This window comes from Eleutherodactylus coqui, chromosome 6 (assembly GCF_035609145.1).
Source record: "Eleutherodactylus coqui strain aEleCoq1 chromosome 6, aEleCoq1.hap1, whole genome shotgun sequence".
Taxonomy (NCBI): Eukaryota; Metazoa; Chordata; class Amphibia; order Anura; family Eleutherodactylidae; genus Eleutherodactylus; species Eleutherodactylus coqui.
In genome coordinates, this window is record NC_089842.1 from 15950319 (window position 1) to 15969037 (window position 18719).

General features: G+C 46.9%; 1 protein-coding gene across 1 annotated transcript; it reads left to right on the forward strand.

Moving 5' to 3' along the window:
* Positions 1 to 8642: 8642 nt before the first annotated feature.
* Positions 8643 to 12085, forward strand: KLHDC7A (kelch domain containing 7A). The gene has a single exon (XM_066572612.1). It carries the CDS (start codon positions 8808 to 8810, stop codon positions 10923 to 10925), a length of 2118 nt encoding a protein of 705 aa, XP_066428709.1. The 5' UTR covers positions 8643 to 8807; the 3' UTR covers positions 10926 to 12085.
* Positions 12086 to 18719: the final 6634 nt, after the last annotated feature.

Genomic DNA, 18719 nt, shown 5'->3' on the forward strand with positions numbered 1-18719 from the left:
TAAATTGCATGTATGTGAAGCCCATGCTTTCCTATGGTTTCCTTCACATTTGCGATGTTTTGTAGCATGCAACATTGCTAGTCCAAAACCTTGCTGGTTGCGCGATATGCCCGCGACTTGCGATGTTTTGTAGCCCATGTTTCTCTATGGAGCCTTCCTCTCTGTTGCATCACATCTCGACCAGGGATCCCTGTGACCAGCCCCAGGATGGACCCCACCGACCCACTAGGATTTTTCCTGGGGGAGTGAATGGCCAGTCCACCCTTGTCCCTATCACCTACAGTGCCTTTGTGGTAGATTGTGTTCTATGCCCCCCATAAGACCTTGAGCTCTGATAGATTGTGTCCTTAGCACTTGGTGGATTGTATCCTTTATTTATGTTTCCTTTGGTAATACCCCTTTCCATATCCACTGGCGGTGTCTGACTGCTGGGAGCTCCAAAGTCGATTCGAGGCTGGTAGAAGTCTTCATTGTGGTCTGGGTCCAAATAAAGAAGAAAATGGATAATGCTATTTGGAGAAGACATCACCTTTAAGCACTGGAGGTAACTGCACTGTAATCACTATCATTGTTGACATCTGACTTATATAAAAGTATATTAGTACTGTGAACAGGTCACTAAAGGTCATTATAACAGTGAGGTGATCACTGTGGGGCGCTATTATGAGGGTCACCAATTGGTACTATTATTTTGAGGAAGTCACTAAAGAACAGTATTACTATGAGGGGGTCATTAAAAAGCACTACTACTTAGAGGTGGTCACTAGGGGCACTATTACTGTGAGGATTACTACCAGACCCTATTACAGTAAAGGGACAGAAAGGTCGGGGCTTAGTGTGAAAGGGGTGTGGCTTAGTGTGAAAGGGGTGTGGCTTAATACATGCAAAGTTGCCATTTTCTCCTTTTTTAATTGTTAAAAAGTTGGGAGGCCTGTTGTCTGCTACACAAGACAACACATTATAGGAGCTCTATAATAAGGAGCCAAGTTGTGGTCAATATGTCTCTCTGCATATGATTGACCCCCCCAAAAAAAAGAAGAGCAGAATTGTAAATGCAGCTCTGGGTGATAAAGTGAACAATTTCTAGAAATAAACAAAAACTTGACAGGACCCGAAGTTCTTTTCCAAGTGCCTGGCTGGCCCTAAAAGAGGCTAATTGTGCGTGTATGAGGCTCAATAAGCGTATAAAAGATCTGTCAGCAGTGTGAAAGCCCCATTAAAAGATCGTGGTCTGCAGCTCTGACAATGTTCCCAGCTAACAGGCGGAGATTGATTTTTACAGGACTCTTTAATTAAATGACACTGTTTTCTGCCGATTCCCGGCTCACTGGGTTTTTTTAAAGGCTGTCAGACAATTCTCTATCTTCGAGCCTTTCACCAAGTGTCATCTCCCGAGTACAGGGCACTATGGGAATCATTACCCGGCCGCGTCTTAGTAAGACATAAAATCACTGCTCTCACTTCTTATAGAACATGCACTCATTTGTAGAAACCAGGGATCTCGGCGGATCCTTCCAAGACGCGAATGCAGAGTATTTTACCTGTTTGGGGTTGTCGTGCCTGGTTCTCACTGCAAGTAAAAAGTTGTCAGTGTGTAGAGAAAGTAAAACTTGGGAAATAGATTATATGACCTTTACGATTGGCGCTTCCACCCCGGAGTGCAGTATAAAATCACGGAACAAGTTTTCCGTGCAACAGTTTAATTAGATGGGAAAATCCAGAGATCTGAGCGACTTCCAACGAGGCCGGGGTCCATCGGTGCTGGACTAGCCGGGGTTGGGATTTCACTGCCAACCGCGGGGGGTTTTCTGGTGTAACAGTGTAGAGAGTATACAGAGAATGGCATGATCAAGGCAAAAGATCCAGCGAAAGGGGGTCATGTGGACGTAAACAACTAAACAGTGAAAGGGGTCAAAGGAGGATGTCAGGAATCGTTCTGACCAACAGGCGCTGCACAGTCAGGAGCAGAGAATACAACGCTGGAGCTCCAACTATTACGCACAGTTTGCCTATCCTCAGCACAGAAGAGATATAACAGCAAACAATTAATTCCAGCTCCATTGTGTCTAACAGAAACATAAAGATGAGACTCCAGCGGGCAAATCAGCGCAAAACTTGTATCACTGAGCAGCACAAAAACATCTCCTGGTCAGATGGATCCAGATTTCTGCTGCACCGTGCTGATGGTCAGAATATGGTGCGAGCAGCATGAATCGCTGACCCTTCCTGTCAGGCTGCTGGACGTGGAGTATCGAGGTTTTCTTGGCACATGCTCTGATACCGGGGTGAACGCCACGACGAATCGCCGCGGTTCCGAAGGTCAAAGAAGCCCATTGTGCTACTATATAGGGTCTCTAATAAAGCGGCCATTTAATGTACCGGTATATGCACATAAATAACTCTGATCATTGTGATAGGAAAGGGGGCTGCAAAAATGTAACCCCAAGGAGATCGTCAAATGTTATTGTAGATGTAGTGTATTTGTAGAGAGGAAGTAATATAGCAGAAAGTCATGTAAAATACTTATGGTTAGCGGGAGAGTAATATTAATGGTTAGCGGGAGAGTAATATTAATGGTAACGTGTAGAAGAGTGATGCTAATGATATATCAGTTATGGAAATGCTATAGAGATTCTGCGCTGCTTATTGTGCTAAGGCTCTAGCAGTAGCGAGTGTTGCAGAGACTATGTCAATATTAAGTGGCTGAGAATACATAGCGGCAGCGTTATATCCCGCGGGACGGTGAAGTCAAGAGTGTGTGGGAAATACTGTAGATAGTGATGATGTATGTATGTAACATAGCATATAAGGCTGAAAAAAGACATGTCCATCTAGTTCAGCCTATTACCCCCAATGTTGATCCAGAGGAAGGCAAGAAAAAGCCCCAATGAGCCAATTTTCCTAATTTAGGGTGACTACCCACTACAGTTTTTTTTTTACTGCTGAAAAAAAACGCTGCAAATTTCGCTGTGAAAAAAAACTGTAGTGGGTAGTCACCCTTCAGGAAAAAACATTACCTTCCTGACTCCAAACTGGCAATTGGAATAATCCCTGGATCACCAATCCTTCTGAAGTAACGGGACTGTGAAGACAAGAAGAGTTTATTGCAAAGCTAAAAGACTATATTTGGTACATCAAGGACGGGACACATCCAGGAGCGTAACTATAGAGGGTGCAGGGGATGCGGTTGCACCCGGGCCCAGGAGCCTTAGGGGGCCCATAAGGCCTCTCTTCTCCATACAGGGAGCCCAGTACTATGAATAAAGCATTATAGTTGGGGGCCCTGTTACAGGTTTTGCATTTGGGCCCAGAAGCTTCAAGTTATGTCACTGTGCATGGTTTAGGTATGGGTACGGGTACAGATACAAATAGAGGCGGGGCTTGGCTCACCTTTTGCATCAGGGCCCCTGAGCCTTTACTTACGCCCCTGGGCACATCAATACAATGTTACAAAGATTCCAAATCTGTGATACCTTCAGTAAAGTGTTTAAAACTGTGTACCAACATTCTGCGACCCATATACTATAGAAGCGCCCCTACTGTTCAGACTTGTAAACCGACCGAAGTGCCTGAACCGTTATTCCCGTATACTACTTGTCCCAGAATTTCAAGTTCTCCCCAGATAAGAGGATAGCTTGCTGATTGTGGGGTCTCACAACTGAGACCCCCACCGATCTCAAGAACGGGATTCCCATGCCTGCTCTCCTGCCAATGTTGAGGTTGTGTCTTTCTCCGCAGTGCCACCATTAATGGAGCGCTGCCGATCATGTGCGGCCAGCGCTCCATTGATTTCAACGGGGCTGATGAAACTACCTGAGCGGGTGTCACTTGAGTATCTCCAGGGTCCTATTAAAATTCGATGGATTTCAAGTGTGTTTGCACGACCAGCACTCCATTCAGTCTCCCGCGGGGGGTGCAGTAACCTCACAGTGAGGACGATAGGCGACAAGGGACCCTCATTCTCGAGATTGATGGAGGTTTCAACTGTGAGACCCCCACCGATCAGCACGTTATCTCCTATCCTGTAGGGGGGGGGGCATGAAATTTTGGGATAACCACTTCAAGTGGTCATATTATTAATCCCTGTCTGCCCCTTACATCTATTCATGCCAAGTAAAGGCTGGAATAACCTGATGCAACGTGTGCTGCGTCTCTTAATACTCCTGCACAGCGGGACCCCCCTCCCCCCCCACAGATATGATTGGTGGGTAGCGCTCATTACAATGTAGGATACGTATGGTATTACATATAGGCGGCAGATATTACCATTCTCGTCAGATCCGTACTCTTCACAGACAGTTTCCCGGAGATTAAAACTCTCTATTCATTATGGAAACTCAGAATGTAATTACAAGTTGGCAGAAACAAACACATGATAAGGGCATTCAGAAGCTGCCACAATATTAATGAGAAAAACACATTTTTTGTCCAGGATGTAAAAGCTTCCAGATCAATAAGACAAACTTTCATTTTGGCCTCCAGTTCCCATTCTTCATTTAAAGCACAACTCCAATGATCCTGTAAGTCCGCACTGGTGATGCTCTGGTGGATCGCCAAAGACCACGCGGAGAAAAGTGCGCAATGCAAATGTGGAAATACGGAAATTTTAGGTGTTTACTGAGGTCCCAGGATGCATCATTTCCAGTCTCAGTTTCAGAATTCGGCCCAAATTAGGAGGAGGAGCATGATGGTACAGTATACGCCTCCATTACCGGCCTGTGGGAACGGAAACTGTTCAGAGTAGACTCTACAAAGTCTCTATTGTCCAGTAGCCAAAAGGGAGACTCCGTGGTACAGAGGTGATGCCATACATGGTGTCCAAGCGCCGAGTCTTCTCCATAGCACTTTGTCCACTCATCCGAGACACCATCCTGCAGTTGTGGGATCAGTTGACGCTGACACATGGGTGAAGCATGCACCCCTCTTACCCTGATGTTGTGTCTTATGCCTTCTGGACCCTTCCTGCCACGTGGCAGTATTGGTAGGGTGGGAGACTCCCTCTCCTCCCGTGCGGTTTTGTCAGATTATCTGTCATCATACATTCTGCAGCCTGGAAATCGTCATCTACAGCCGTCTCTTCTGTGACATACCCACGGCGAAAGAGATTTCCCCTGCTCCCATGCACTCTATTCTGCTATTGGTCATCTCTCGTTGGCTTACATGCAGGAGGGAGATTCCTACTTCTCCTCCTACGCTCTGTTTCTCGGACCAGTATCGCACTCACCAATGTGATTTTACCATGAAGCCGTATTTATATGGCTGACATGGATTTAAAGGAGTTTCCTACTTGTAAACTATTGATGGCCTCTCCTCAGGAAAGGCCACCAATAGTAGATAGGTAGAGATCTACAACCCAGGCCCCCTATGATCAGCTGTTCGCCAGACTGCTGCAGTTGTGTACTGAGCTAACTTCTGCAGGAAGCAGGCAGAGCTGTTCCCACTGTAGTGGACAGGCTTGGTATTACAGGTGATTCACTTCAGTGAGAACTTTGCTTGTAATACCAAGCCTGGCCACAGCAGTGGGAACAGAGCTGTCTGTATCCTGCTCAGTGAAGGAGTACATCAGCCCGGCAAATAGCTGATCACTGGAGGATCACAGGCAACAGATCCCCTCTGATGTCCTGTTGATGGCCTACCTCCTAGGACCACCCTGGGACCTCCTATGGATAGGGCATCAATAGTTTGCAATTGGACAACCCCTTTAAATGTGAGACTATACCTTTAAGTCAGTCCTATGCATTTGTAGTAGAGCACCACCATCACATCATGAAGTTTTGTGCGCTGGTTGTCATGTGAATTCCTTAATAGGAAAGCGAATCATGTAACACTCGAGTGTGCACAGTGAGCCGCCGCGGCTTCCATGTGCTAATGCTGCGGTTCCTGTCATCGGTTTTATCACTAGCCTCCTGTCCCGCATGCGGAATCTTCCCTCCGTTTAATCCGTCGTACTTGTTTGACTTTCATGTAAAAACGTGGCGAGATGGTTTACCGGCGAGGATGGCAGGCAGGCGATAGCGAGGCGCGCACAATGAGGCGTTAATCCTGGATGAAATAACTTGTTTATTTAAATTTCACACTTTGTATTTGCCGGAGATATTGTGATCCGCCCTTTCAGCAAACATTGGGGGGTTCTAAACTTAATGGAGAGAAGACAAAAGAGAAGCAGGGATGCTGTGTACACAACCGCCGTAGTCTCCAATTATCTTTTAATTCCGCCGCTGTCTTCATTTATTTCTTTCATCTCCTTGTTCTCTTTTAAAATAATTTATTTCAGCGAGCGCCTCGTCCCTCGGGACCGCATCCAGATTCATATATTTAAATACGTGGCGGTGCCAGATGCTGCCAGTCAGGAAGAAAGTCGGTGGCAGAGGCTTAAAATTAGATTCTCGCACAGAACCAGGATTGGGTTTAGAATCAATATCGAATCTTCGATGACGGAAACCGTGCGTCCGTTCGTCAATGGCGGCGATGCCGAGTCTACTGTGTTGATAGTCGTTAGATTTCCTATAAGATTTTTGTGACTTTTTTTGCAGTCTGTTTCCTGAGAAAACTGTGTGGGTTTATATGGGTGCCGCTCAGAGAACCGCATGTTAAAAAGCACTTAGGGACAATTTTAGAAGACACCTCACCCTCCAATGGGGCGCTATACAATGGGCCCCCCAGCTGGTTTCTGTTGTCCTGAGACTGCAGTGTGATTGACAGCTCCGCACCTAGGTGCTATTATGCCATAAGGAATGGGAATTGCCCTCTTTCAAGTGGCACTTGGTGGCGTGATTCAGTATAACACATATGTGCCAACTTTAAAGTGACTGGAAAGAGCGCAGCGTTTTGTGTGCAGCAAAAAACTTCTGCACTGCTGTAACGGAGTACCCGAGAGGTACTCAAGGGTGTACGGTTCACTCTAAAATGCAAGTCTGTAGCACTGTCCATTTGTAGAGGCCAGTTAGTGTAGTGCAGGAGAGTTGCCTGACTTGCCTCCTGCTTCCTCGGAAGCCCGCCAAACTCTGTTCTCCTCCATGAAAGCCAGTCAAAGACATCAGGAGTGGGAAGAGCGGCTAGACCGCAAAGATCCTCTCAATGCCAGTCTCTATGCCACTTTTAAAATGCCAGCTACAGACATGTTAACAGAACTGAATCTGTATACTACAGTTACACTAGTATCGTATAACATGCAGTCAGCAATAACATGGCAAAGGGAAGTAACTACCCAGTGTGCCATATTGAAGTCAGGACAAACTATAGGTGATGTGGGATGTAGTCACCACGTTGGGATGTAGACACTACGTTTGAATGTAGACACACAACGTTGGGTTGTAGACACCACGTTGGGTCGTAGACACCACGTTGGGTCGTAGACACCAGGTTTGGTTGTAGACACTACGTTGGGATGTAGACACTACGTTGGAATGTAGACACCACGTTGGGATGTAGTCACCACGTTGGGATGCAGACACCACGTTGGGATGTAGACACCACGTTGGGATGTAGACACCACGTTGGGATGTAGACACCACATTGGGATGTAGATACCACGTTGGGATGTAGACATCACGTTGGGATTCAGACACCACGTTGGGATTCAAACACCACATTGGGTTGAAGACCGCACGTTGGGTTGTAGACCCCATGTTGGGATGTAGACACAATGTTGCTGGAAGTGGGGAGGATTAGAGATCAGTATAAACCTAATTCTTGTCAGCTTAGCACATAGCTCACGTGTTAAATGAGGCCAGGAACAGTTGCCAGTCACACCAAGTAAGAAAGAAGACCTTTTTACAGGAAGAGATGTCTGATGCTTCCTGCCAGGCAGTGTTTTTAGGTATCATCTAGTTCCAGTCCAGAAGTTGAGCCAATGCAGCTTCCCTCTAACCAAGACTGTGGCAGAAGAGAAGAGCTCTGCCCATAGCTAAGGCCTGATGAGTTGACGCAGGAGGATTGAGACTGTGTTAGCCAAGATCCATGCGGTAGGAGGTGAACCAGTTGATGTAAGGTGGGCGATAGTTAGAATGGGTGTAGTAGAGAACTGCTGGCTATTGCAGTTGAGTTATTGTAATCACCACCAGCTGCCATTTTTAAACCACTAAGTCTGTATCCTCTTTGAGAGACTATACTGAAACCGCCAAGAATTGTTGAACATTTTGTAACTACCAAATTAGTTACCTAACTAAACCTTGAGTGTTGCATTATGATCCTCTGGCTCCACCATCAAGAAGAACTTATGGTTGTTACCGTTGTGGCTTTTGGCCAAGCTCACAATGTCATAGTCCTGTGATGGGAAATGTTGTCCATGGTGCCCAATATTGATAGATGGATCGTGCACATTCCCTTGATTTGGAAGCAGACTAAGTGGTTGACCACCTGACAGTATTGAGGGCCTGATACACACAAGTTGACCTTCTATTTAGTCTAGCTCTATTAAATTAATTGAGGCAAAGGTGAGTTATACTTAACAGTGCTCCATGCAGAGAAACTAGTCAGTCTGGATATTGACACCTAGTATAAATGCATAGTGTTTAGTACTGGGAAATGTAGAACTTGTATTTACTTTGTAAACAGTAGCCCAGTGTTATATTGTTTTCCACGGGTGTTTGGTGACCTGCCCTTCCTATTTTGCTTGCATATGCAAAGCTGTATGGAGCGGACAGCGATGCAGCCCTGCCCTGGGCTCTCTAAACTACTTGTCCCTGGATACTAGGTAGGACGGGGAAACACAGGACTCTTCTCTATAGCAGACCCAACTGGTTTTCAACAGCGAAGGTAATTACATGGATTCTTGAGATTCTTGAGCTCTCACTTGATTAAGAATAATGATTAATAGGATGTGGGAGAGCAGAGCCTGGCATTTGGACATGCAGCTGATAGGGAAAGTCGCACTTTCAGCAACTGCTGTCGTTATATTGGCACTCGCCTATAGATTCTATAAGTTACGAAAGCTTAAGAGCAACGGTCTAAATGACAAGCAAGACCCAGGCTGCACTACAGAGGAAGACACAACTGTGAAAACCCTTCTGCCGGAGAACATAGGTGATGAAACCGGTAACTTGAGAATCAGGTGTATACACAACAGTAAGAACCTTGCTGATGTATCCGTCACTTCACGCCAGGCTCACATCAAGGCTCAAGAAGGATTACCGACCGGTGAGGTCACCTGCAAAGATCAAAGTGGTCTAACGAGTGAATCACTGCAAAGGAAGGATGCTTCTCTGCAAAGCCAACATCAAATTAAAGAGGATACTGCCAGGCAAACCGAGGAGTGTGATCAAAAGGAAGCCATCAAAATACAGGGAAAGAAATGCAAACAGGATCCGGAAGGTGATGAAATGCAAGAAAAGTCAAAGCTGGCAAATGGCTCCTCGGGGCAGGACTCTGAAGACTTGTCCTCAAGTCACAAAAGTCAAACAGAGGAAAAATGTCACCAGATGACCTTCACACAAATGCAGGATGAGACCACCATGGATAGTGGCCCAACATGGATGACCACCAGTAGGGGCTTGAGAGAGAAAACGGTGGGGTCCAGTTCACAGTCACTTACAGATGAAGTCGATCATGACCTTGATACTGAGGTTGATGGACACCCGACAACCCTTACTGATTCACTACCATCTATTGGAAAAGGGGACATTAGCATTATTGCTCAACAGCTGCCAACTAATGATGATGACAAAACGGCTCAAACAGGGGAACAAATTTCCCAAAACCTGAATATATCCAAAGACAACGGCACACCAACTCAATCAAATATCATTTCTTCTGTCACTACATCATCAACATTCTCCAACCAGCGAGATCAGAAGGGTACTAGAGTAGCCCAATCAGGACTAAACGCCTATCGCATTTCTTTCGATGAAGAGTCCACACTTGACGTCCATCTTGATTTGGGAAACTGTTACGAGATGTTGTGTTTGGCAAAGAAATACAACCATGCCACCCTCATGGCAGCGGCCTACAAAATAATGAGTGATGACTACCTCCATGTCCTACAGAACCCAACAATCTATAGACATCTCAATGCCATGGAGAGAGACTTAATTCTTGAGGGCAGGATGAAGGGAAGGCGTTTTGTGGTTGTTGCCGACATCGACACTCAAGTCATGAATGCCCCCGAAAACAAGAGCAGTTTAAGTTATTACGACAGCGACAATGACCGTTGGCACACATTATCCGGCATCCCGAGTGAAGCTGTCAGCAGAGGCTGCTCAATGGCGTCTCTGTTCAACTACATTTTCATTGCACTTGGATCCGACGGCCTTGGGAGACAAATGAAACCGTCCAAACGTGTCCTCTGCTACAACCCCTCGACAGACACTTGGAAAGAAGTGGCTTCACTGAAAGAAGCAAGGCCTCACTGCAAACTTGTAGCACTGGATGGTTGCCTCTACGCCATTGGCGGGGAGTGCCTTCACACCGTTGAAAGGTATGACCCACGCCAAAACAGGTGGAACTACATAGAGCCTCTTCCGAACGACACATTTGCGGTTGCTCATATGGCGACTGCGTATGATGATGAGATCTATGTGGCTGGTGGAAGCATTCGATACATGCTCTTAAGATATAACCTTCGAGAAAAAATTTGGAAGAACAGTCTCATCAGTGGCAGCAAAGACCGGACAACCGAGATGGTAGTCGCCAACAATTTTCTCTACCGCTTTGACCTAAACCGCAGCATGGGGATAAGCGTCCACCGCTGCAATATTCGAGCCAGGATTTGGTATGAATGTGCAACATATGCATTGCCTTATCCATCGCCCTTCCAGTGCGTGGTCATCGATAACAACATCTACTGCATTAGTAGAAACTTCCACCTGCGTTTCCTGGCAGATGAAGTGTCTCCCAGGTTTATGGACGTGGATCTACAGACTGTGCCTTTGCCAAAGGGCATCCTCTACCCTCTTGTCCTTGTTCTGTCAGTCAAGGGCGTACAATGAGCGAGCCAACTAAGCCGCTCAATGTTTAAGATGGAAAGAAGAAGTCAATGGAAACTTGTTAAGAGTCTGATCTTGACACAAGCTACATCCACGTACAGGACATAAAAGCAGGAACGTGTTAATTATTCATTGTCCACAACTGCAATTCTCTTGACAAATGCACCTCTCTAAACTGCAGCTTCAAGCAAGTTCATCGCATTGCACTAAAGTCTATTCTGCAAGACGGAAACTTTTTTTTCTCTTCCCTAATACATATATTCTGTATGCATAGAGGCAGGATGAGACCGATAAATCCAGGAGCCTAGCAGGTAAAAACACCAACATTCACAATAATGACTTCACATCTCTCAGTAACTCACGGCTGAACTTTTATAGATGGGATTTTTTTTTCTGATTCGGGGTTGAAGTACATATTTTATGTCGATGGTGCAAAATTTTGTCTTCGGATCAGCATTAACCCAAGAGATGATTAAGGAACTATAAAAAATGGACCAATTGCACCAAATACAGATGATATAATTTATTCTAATTATCTAGTGCTGACAATTCCTTATACGGAGGTCTTGGTGATTCTGCGCAGACGTAAGATCTCATTGCAGCGTTCCAAGGTAACAATCGAAACCTGGACTTTAAAAGTGACCAGAGGGTTAATGTGTAGTCAGAAGCTGCCCGGCCGTCATATTGACAAGGTATAATATGACAGCCGGGCACATCCTGAACACGCCACGTCATATGCAAACAGAGATTAGGCGGATTTGCTATTGAAATCATGTGTACATAGCAAGAGCAGTAAGTTTATACTTGCAGCAAGCCTTAAAGGGGACCTGTCCCGTTCCCATAAACTAAGTTAAGGTGTTGTTAGGCCTCATGTCCACGGGCTTAAAATCCGCAGCGTTTCTCCCACACGCGGATCCGCGCCCCATAGGGATGCATTGGACACCCGCAGGTAGTTAAATACCTGCGGATGTCATTTTTCCCGTCAGGCGCGGATCCGCATGTGGGAAAAAAAATGGACAGTGTTCCTTTTTACGTGCGGGTCTCCTGCAGGGACGGCTCACGCAGGCTTCTATTGAAGCCTATGGAAGCCGTCCGGATCCGCGGGAGACCCGTACCAGAATTAAACTCACCTGCTCCGGACGATGCGGATCTTCCTTCCTTCGTGACCGGATCTTCTTTCTTCGGCCCAGCAGATGTGCCCGGCGGTGGGCGGGCCGAAGAAAGAAGATCCGGCCGTGAAAGAAGGAAGAACCGCATCGTCCGGAGCAGGTGAGTTTATTCTGATTTTTAGGCTTCATGTCCGGCGGGCCTGATTTTCCCCGTTGACATGAGGCCTTAGGGGACATGACGGGGAGCCAGGAGAGGTACTTTTTATACCCACCTGCACCCCCGATCCAGCGGTGTTCCCATCTGGAATCGACACGTGGCACGAAGATTCATCACTTTTCAGAGTCCTGTGCGCACTTCTCTATACCAATCTATGGGACAGCACGCGTACGGGACTCTGAAAAGTGTCAGATTTTCATGCCACACACGGACTTCAGAGGGCGACACCATCATCTGGCTCCCCGTCACGTGCCCTAACAGCACCACAACTTAGTTTATGGTTCTGTGGGGACGTGACAGGTGTCCTTTAAAAGGGACAACACCCATGATTCTTAGGCCGGTCTCACACAACTAGATTTGAATTGCGGATTTTGTGATCGCCATCTGCGTGGACGATCCGTGGTAAAACGTGGGCATTGAAAGACATGCATTTTCAAATTTTCCTTTACTCTCGCTGGTATGAATTGCGTATTCCGTGAGCAGAAGGAAAAATGCAGTATGCTCTATTTTACCGCGGAATCTGCGTGCGCGGCCTCCATTGATGTTAACGGAGGCGTGCGACCCGCAGCCCACACGCAATTATCATTGTATATGGGCTGCGGGTACCCGCGCCGTCGCTTAGAAACAGACAAAAAAGAACTGTACTGCGCATGGCCACCTGCAAGCCTTCACGGTCATCTGCAGTACAGGTGATGGAGGTGCGCAGGGTCACCGGCTGCAGAAAAGCATAAAATATAAAAAATGCCACAGTTTACAAATTCGCAGCATGTCTAGTTATATTGAGGCCACTGAGCGCATCTGCAGGGGATCTTCTCCATAGAACGTTAAAAACCGCACCATAATCCATACACAGACAGCTGTTTCGGGGCGCTTGCCCCTTATCAGTAGGCCTCTGGCTTAACCGGTGAGAGGCCTGGGATGTGGGTCAGGAGGGGTGTCATGTCTCCTTAAGGAGAGCAACCAAAAAGTGTGTGGAGACACGTAGGGGGTGAGTGGGTCGCTGTCTGTACATGTTTTTTTGGCTTGGTTTTCTATTCCCAATCATTGTTATCAAGACTTGGATAAAGGGTCTGACATTGATTTGAAGGAATGCTGCCATCCAATAGGTGGCGCTGCAGAGGTAGTAATTCCATCTTTCTTATTTGCATAAATTACCCAGAGGAGCTTGCATGGCCTTATAAGTCTCCTCACTCACCTTCTAGGTGTCCCCACACCCCTTGTGGGTGCTCTACTTGGGGAGATACTATGCCACCCTTTACCCACTGACCCCCTAGGTGTCTCCACACACTTTTAGGGGGCTCTCCTTAAGGAGACACGACACCTCTCCTGACTTGCTTGTATTTTTGCAAATGCAAAATGTATGCACACACTACACAGAGGATGCATTACGATGGGTTGGTCCACATGCGCATTTTTCCTGCATGCTGCAGTCACACAAAAATAACCACAGCATGCTTTATTTTCCTGCGCATTTGCGCACCCAAAGTCCCCATAGAAGTCAATGATGGGTGCACAAATGTATGCAGAATATGCTAAGAAATGCGTGAGACGCTACATAATTGTGCGGGAAAAATTGCACGCAACTGAACATGCCTCGCAGGCGCAAAGCGTGCAGTAAAATACATCGCCCAGTCCACATGTATGCTGCGCTCAAATACTACATGTACTCGTGTGAAGGAAATGAGCGGAACCCCCCAAAAAAGAATCAGAATCACTTATTACAGTTAGGCTGCCTTCACATATGTAGAATCCGCTTAGGAATTTACGCTATCGGAATCGCTGTGGAAATTCCGCAGTGTTTACAGTAAAGCCGTGCGGAGCGACTTCACATTGTGCGCATATTTTCTGCAATGGATCCACAGTGTTTTTGTAAAATGCTGCCGATTCCGTTTCTGCTCCTTGTCTATTGATGCTGCCATAAGTAACCCGTGAAATACCAGGGTCAAACTCCACAGCGGTTCCTCAATTGGAGACGCGGCCCAATCTGCAGCATTTAGATGCGTATTTGGCCACCGTTGAATTCTCGTGAAGTAGTCGCCTGGATTCCGCCATGTGAGAAGGCGGCCTAAGAGAAACACTTCATGCAATCATTTAGTAAGGGAACAATGTAACCGATGAGACAGTATGGAAGGTTTTAGGGGGTGCGCACTAATGTCTTCACCTGTCCAATGAATCAGAGCAATAAAGAAAATAGTTGCAAACGTTCACCTGGTCTTTATGTTGATTTGCTTCAATGAACCGGACATTATCTGTCTCCATTAATGTATTACATCTGAGCGCTAAAAGTATCCAAATCTCAGACCCCCCTACATCACCTTGTCCGATATCCCCTACTGGCAGGGTCTCACCCTGAGGGGAGATGCTTACATTTATGTACGGCCAGCTGCCATAACCAAAAGCCGAACATTGTATAGATCCTTCTTGCACTGCCAGAACAGCTCTGACCCATCGAGGCATTGACTCCATGAGCCCCCTGGTGGTGTCCAGCAGGAACTTCATCAGTAGTTTGTCGGGGTTTGGCAGAAATATTGCAGGTTTTCCCCAGCGGAAAAATCCCCGTAAAAATCTGCAGCATTTCTGGATCAGAAACCGCTTCAAAACCGGCACCATTGGGGTTGTTGACTTGGATTCAGCCGCGGATCTGCAGCCATTGCCGGGGACGGATTGCTGGTGCACAGGGGCCACAAGTGTCTGCAGTTATGGGGCCACAACTTCACGCAACGACACAGAAGTGAGGTGGGGACCAGTAGCCGGGTGGGGTGGGCTTGTGTCCGGACCCAGGACGTAATATATGGGGTGAGAACAGCAGCAGGCAGAGCTCGCCGTAGTGATCACGGAGCGGCGTGATCCTCGATTCCGACAGGTGATGCTGACTCAGTCATAATCGGCAACAATGGATTTTGACCCTGTTTTTGATGCAGATTTTGCTGCGGATTGTTCCGCTACGTGTGACTGCACCCTTATATAGTAGCTCTTGTGTAGCATCCGACAAGCGGCGCTCACTCCCCACCACAAGCCTAGGGTGCCATGACCCTGCTTCCGGTTCTACGGCCGTCCTTCCTGGGGCAGTTACGGTAGGTACTAACCACTACATACCGGCTACTAAGACCGGCCGCTCCGGAGAGGCTCTGACCAGTCGTCTTACACTTTGGCCCTTGTCGGAGTCACCGACTTCCTTCGGCCGGCTTCACGCGCGCAAAATTTCTATGTGCAATACACAGAGAATAGAACCCATTGAGGTCAAAAGGCTCATTCATATTTTGCGCACACATTTCGGTTGCACAAAAACAATAGCGCATGTTTTATCTTTTGCGTATCTGCGCACCAAAGATCCCCAAAGAAGTCAATGGGGACGTACAAATACGTAAGAAGACGCGTGAAACACTGTAATTTCGCTGGAAATAGAACACATCTGGAAGCGATTAGCCATTTAATTCGGTGCGCTTTTTGCTGCACGTAAATGAGCGTGCGGGCAGAAAGAGTGCGGTGAAATACGCCAATACACGCAATAACGCCTCGTTCAGTGCGCAAAAACGCAGCGCTGAAGAACGTGAAATTGCGTTTACACTCGTATGAAGCCGACCCTAGCCCTCATTCAGACAGCCGTATTTTCTGTCTCTGCGCCGTCCAGGTATTTCACGGACAGCGCCGGACCCGTTACGGTCTACCCGATGAGAATATTCACTGATGGTCATGGCAGGAAGTAGCACATTCATTACACTGTGCACTGTCCGTGGCGACCGGACCGCGCAAGAACGGGGATCCATGTACCATCCGATGTGAGCTGCGCCTGAAATTCCCGGACATAATTCGCAATACGGCTGTCTGAATGAGCGCTTACACGACTCCATTACACCTGCTTTGAGAACCAACGGGTCGCTCGCTTCATATAACCCCGGCAGGCGCCATTGTCACCAGATAACGTTATTGACGTCACCGTAATATTGGCGCATATATTTCTATATGTAACTGCTTGTCCCATACTGACTCGCCCTCTCTGCCCCTCCGGTCTGCGTTTCGTGCCGCGGTCGCGGTGATGCAGGTGACCGCTCAGCCATAACGCCACAGAATACAGACATTTTTGGATTTATGCGGTTTCTTCCTATTAGACGTGAATGGCGCAGTATTTACACAGGATGAGCCATCCATAATCGGACGAGCCCCATTTGTTGCCCGCGAGGTGAGGCTGGCCGGGGCCCAATCCGTTTATGTCAGCGGCGGCCCCCTTACTGCGGGACAGAGGGCGATGTATTTAGTGGCGGTCGATGGATGCGACGGCTGCGGCTACATTCCTGTCACTTCATGGTCGTCTGGAACATATTTTTGGGTCTGTTCAGTAGTAATTTCTTTTTATAGCAGTGAAGCCACCAACGAGCCGCGCCAAGTCCGGCGGAGCGCGGAGCGAGGTCAGAGCCCAGTCTAATTAATAATTACCCGACATTTCCAGATTCTTCCAGTTCAGCAACTGAATGTAGGAAATGTAAGGCAGCAAAAATGTTCTTGTGATCCTCATTAGCATTAAGGGACACCGAGCCTCGTTTACCACAACAGTAAGATTGTCCTCGTTGCCCCTAGCAACCAATCAGAGCGCAGCGTTCATCTTACCACAGCAGGTTGAGAAATAAGAGCTGTTCTCTGATTGGTTGCTAGGAGCAACACACTGCTCTGGTAAAGTGAAAGCTGAGCTGTGATTGTTGCTATGGGCAACAGGGACAGTCTGACTGTAAATAAGGCCCAGTGTTTACGAATGACATCCTATAACCTGTCATGACAGAGAACCCACCATTGTGGCATGTCATGATGAGGGAGAGGAGCTGTCATGACAGCGATGACACCCCTACAAAGGGTCGTTGTGACAACACACCCCTATAACGTGCCATGACAGGAAGATTTGTCGTCGTGACAGAAATCAGACCCCTATGACAAGGCATGAAGGGCTGTCATGACAGAGTACACCGCTATAACTAGTCATGACAGGGAAAGGGGTCGGCATAACAGTCTCTCCATTATATCACTTAGGCCGGCTGCACACGGCCGGGTCAGATTCTGCATGTGGGAGCCCGCAGCGGAATCCGACCCTGTGCCCGGCCAGCATTCGCACGAACCTGTTTTTATCTTTCACCGGCCGTACTCCGGATGGTCCGCACAGCAAACCGTCAGACTTGCGCAGTACAGGTTTTCTTTAAATCCCGGCTTTTCCCGTGTCGTTGCTAGACGGAATCCGCGACCTTTCCACAATGTCATTGCGAAAGGGCCGCGGACTGGACGGCTTTCATTGACTTCAATGGAAGCCGTCTGTACAGAATCTGCGCGTAAATGGAGCATGCTGCGATTTCTCCTCCGCGAGCGGAAAATCGTGATTGATTTCCACTCGTGTAGAGGAAAATGCGTTTTACCATAGCAGGCTACGGGCGGTATTTGCTGCGGAATCTGGAGGCCGCAATGCAAATTTGCCCGTGTGCAGGCGGCCTTAGAGGTTCAGTCCACTAACAATACGATGGCGAGGCATTGAATATGTTTAAGGGCCCCATTACACGGACATATTTGCGCGCCTCATACGCAGAAAGTAGAAGCCATTGATTTCACTCGGTTGGTTCACATACGTGTATTCTGCGCATGCATTTAGGTTGCGCAAAAAACACAGAATGCTCTACTTTTCTGCGCATTTGCGCCCCAAAGGTCCACATAGCAATCAATGCAGGGTGCGCAAATGTGCGTGCAATAGGCAAGGAGATGCGTAATACGTTGCATAATTCCGCTGGATAATGGACACATCTGGAACTAATTAGCCATTTCAACGGATGCATCTTGCTTGCTGCACACAACGGAACATGCCGGAAAAGTGCAGTAAAATACACCGCGCAAAAAAGCATAGTTCGTTCCGCAAATACGCTGCGCGGAATCATGTGCAAATGCGCATACGCCCGTGTGCAGAAGACATTGGTGTAACTTCACATATATACAGAGGAAGCAAAGTTTAACTTGACTGTGTTCACTTTCTACCACAACTTCTCCTCTTAACCCCTTCAGGACCAGAGATTTATCACTTTTATTTTCATTTTTACATCCTCAAATTCCAAGAGCCGTAACTTTTTGATTTTTCCATTTTTGGTGAGTTTAGTTTTTACAGCATTCACAGTGCATTAAAAATAACGTGAACTTTGTTCTGTGGGTCGGTACGATTACGGTGATACCAAATTTATATAGTTTAATGTTTTTCTATCTTTTTCTTAACCAAAAATTGCTTTTCGTATTCTGAGACCTGTAACTTTTTTCGTGAGCTTTTTCTTGCATTACCGTTTTCGGGTGCATATATCTTTTTGATTACTTTTTATTCAAATTTTTTGGGAGCCGGGTTTAAAAAAAAAAAAAAAAAAAAAAGACCACATAATTCTGGAATTCTGTTTTTTTATGGCCTTTGTCATATGGGACAAATATTGTGATAGTTTAATAGTCTGGACTTTTATGTAC

Bases quoted from the DNA above. Each gene is read 5' to 3' on its own strand.
- KLHDC7A (XM_066572612.1), top strand. From the start codon at position 8,808: ATGATTAATAGGATGTGGGAGAGCAGAGCCTGGCATTTGGACATGCAG.